Raw genomic sequence first — 1242 nt, 5'->3', positions numbered from 1 at the left:
CATCCTCAGTAGAACTAGAAGCGGATGCTTCGGAGCTGGATTCAGTTGGTGTTTCTGAAGAAACCTCAGTAGTACTTTCATCCACAGGTGATTCGGAACTAGAAGCTGTCGTACTATCATCCTCAGTTGAACTAGAAGCGGATGCTTCGGAGCTGGAGTCAGCTGGTGATTCGGAACTTGAAGCTATCGTACTATCATCCTCAGTAGAACTAGAAGCGGATGCTTCGGAACTGGATTCAGCTGTTGTTTCAGAAGAAACCTCAGTAGTACTTTCATCCGCAGGTGATTCGGAACTAGAAACGGTTGTACTTGTAGCAACGACAGTAGCTACAACTATTGTACCATTTCCTTGTGATCCCGAAAAGGAACCGTCAGTGCTGCTTTCATTCTCAGCCGCTTCGGAAGTGCCTGAACCAGAGCCTTCTTCTTCATCGCTATCACCAACAATATGAGAAACAATAGAGCGAAGTTTTTCCAGAAGACCGGTTTGTTCGAGGTCGCCAACAGCCTGCTTGATTTCACCTTGAATGGACTTAGCTATAACGTCCCCAGGTACCAGATGGCACAGCGTAATTCCTGTAAAGTTGCAAATTGATTTAAAAGGGAATTACTTTTTGAATGCTATTTTTTGGGAGGTATACTCACTTTGACAAGAAAGGACAATGAGTCCAAACAAGGCGACTGCTAAGTGTGCTCTCATTTTGATTAATTTATATATTCATGAAAATAATTCAAAGAATATGAAGGCCGCTGTTTTAGAGTTTGTAGGCTTCTGTTAGGAATTCGTAAGCTAACGGCACTTTTATATCAAAAATTAAACTACCACAAAGTTAATAATAAATGTTCTTAACTTGCGTCAGCCAATTACACACTTTAGCACCGAATATAGAAAACTAATGTTTTCTTTTTAAGTAAAGAACACAAGCTTTTTAAATGTTAGTTAAAGAAGACTTATTTACTCGTGTAAATATTTTTGTGAAACACAAAGTCGAACATTTTAATATAAAACCCAGACATGCAGCAGCGGCCATAAATAAGGGAACAAACTAGCTTTATATGAACCAACACTCGTAAATTTGGCGGTTCACTTTTAGAAACCATATACTCGTCTATACTATTTAACTTTGGAAAATACCAACTTAAAGTTTAATAATGCTGGTCCAAGCCTTTTGTTTGATGACAGCAGATACTTCGACACACTTTGGCTTCGTTGACCACCAGACCCAATATGTAGGGTGGAAA

The 1242-nt window shown here is 39.4% G+C and overlaps 1 protein-coding gene across 1 annotated transcript in view; it reads right to left on the bottom strand.

Annotated features, from left to right (window-relative positions):
* The window catches only part of LOC118736416 (coiled-coil domain-containing protein 1-like), a 5345-nt gene extending 4645 nt beyond the window's left edge, over positions 1-700 (bottom strand). The window contains exons 1-2 of the mRNA XM_036466510.1: positions 646-700; positions 76-576 (exon numbers count right to left, since the gene is read on the bottom strand). Coding sequence (XP_036322403.1) covers positions 76-576; positions 646-700 — 556 coding nt within the window. The remainder of the gene's footprint in view (positions 1-75; positions 577-645) is intronic.
* Positions 701-1242: the final 542 nt, after the last annotated feature.

The sequence above is a fragment of the Rhagoletis pomonella genome, unplaced genomic scaffold, assembly GCF_013731165.1.
Source record: "Rhagoletis pomonella isolate Grant_MI unplaced genomic scaffold, Rhpom_1.0 Rhpom_scaffold_00003, whole genome shotgun sequence".
Classification (NCBI taxonomy): Eukaryota; Metazoa; Arthropoda; class Insecta; order Diptera; family Tephritidae; genus Rhagoletis; species Rhagoletis pomonella.
Note: the sequence above shows the minus strand (reverse complement) of the source record. Positions and strands in the feature narration are given on the sequence as shown.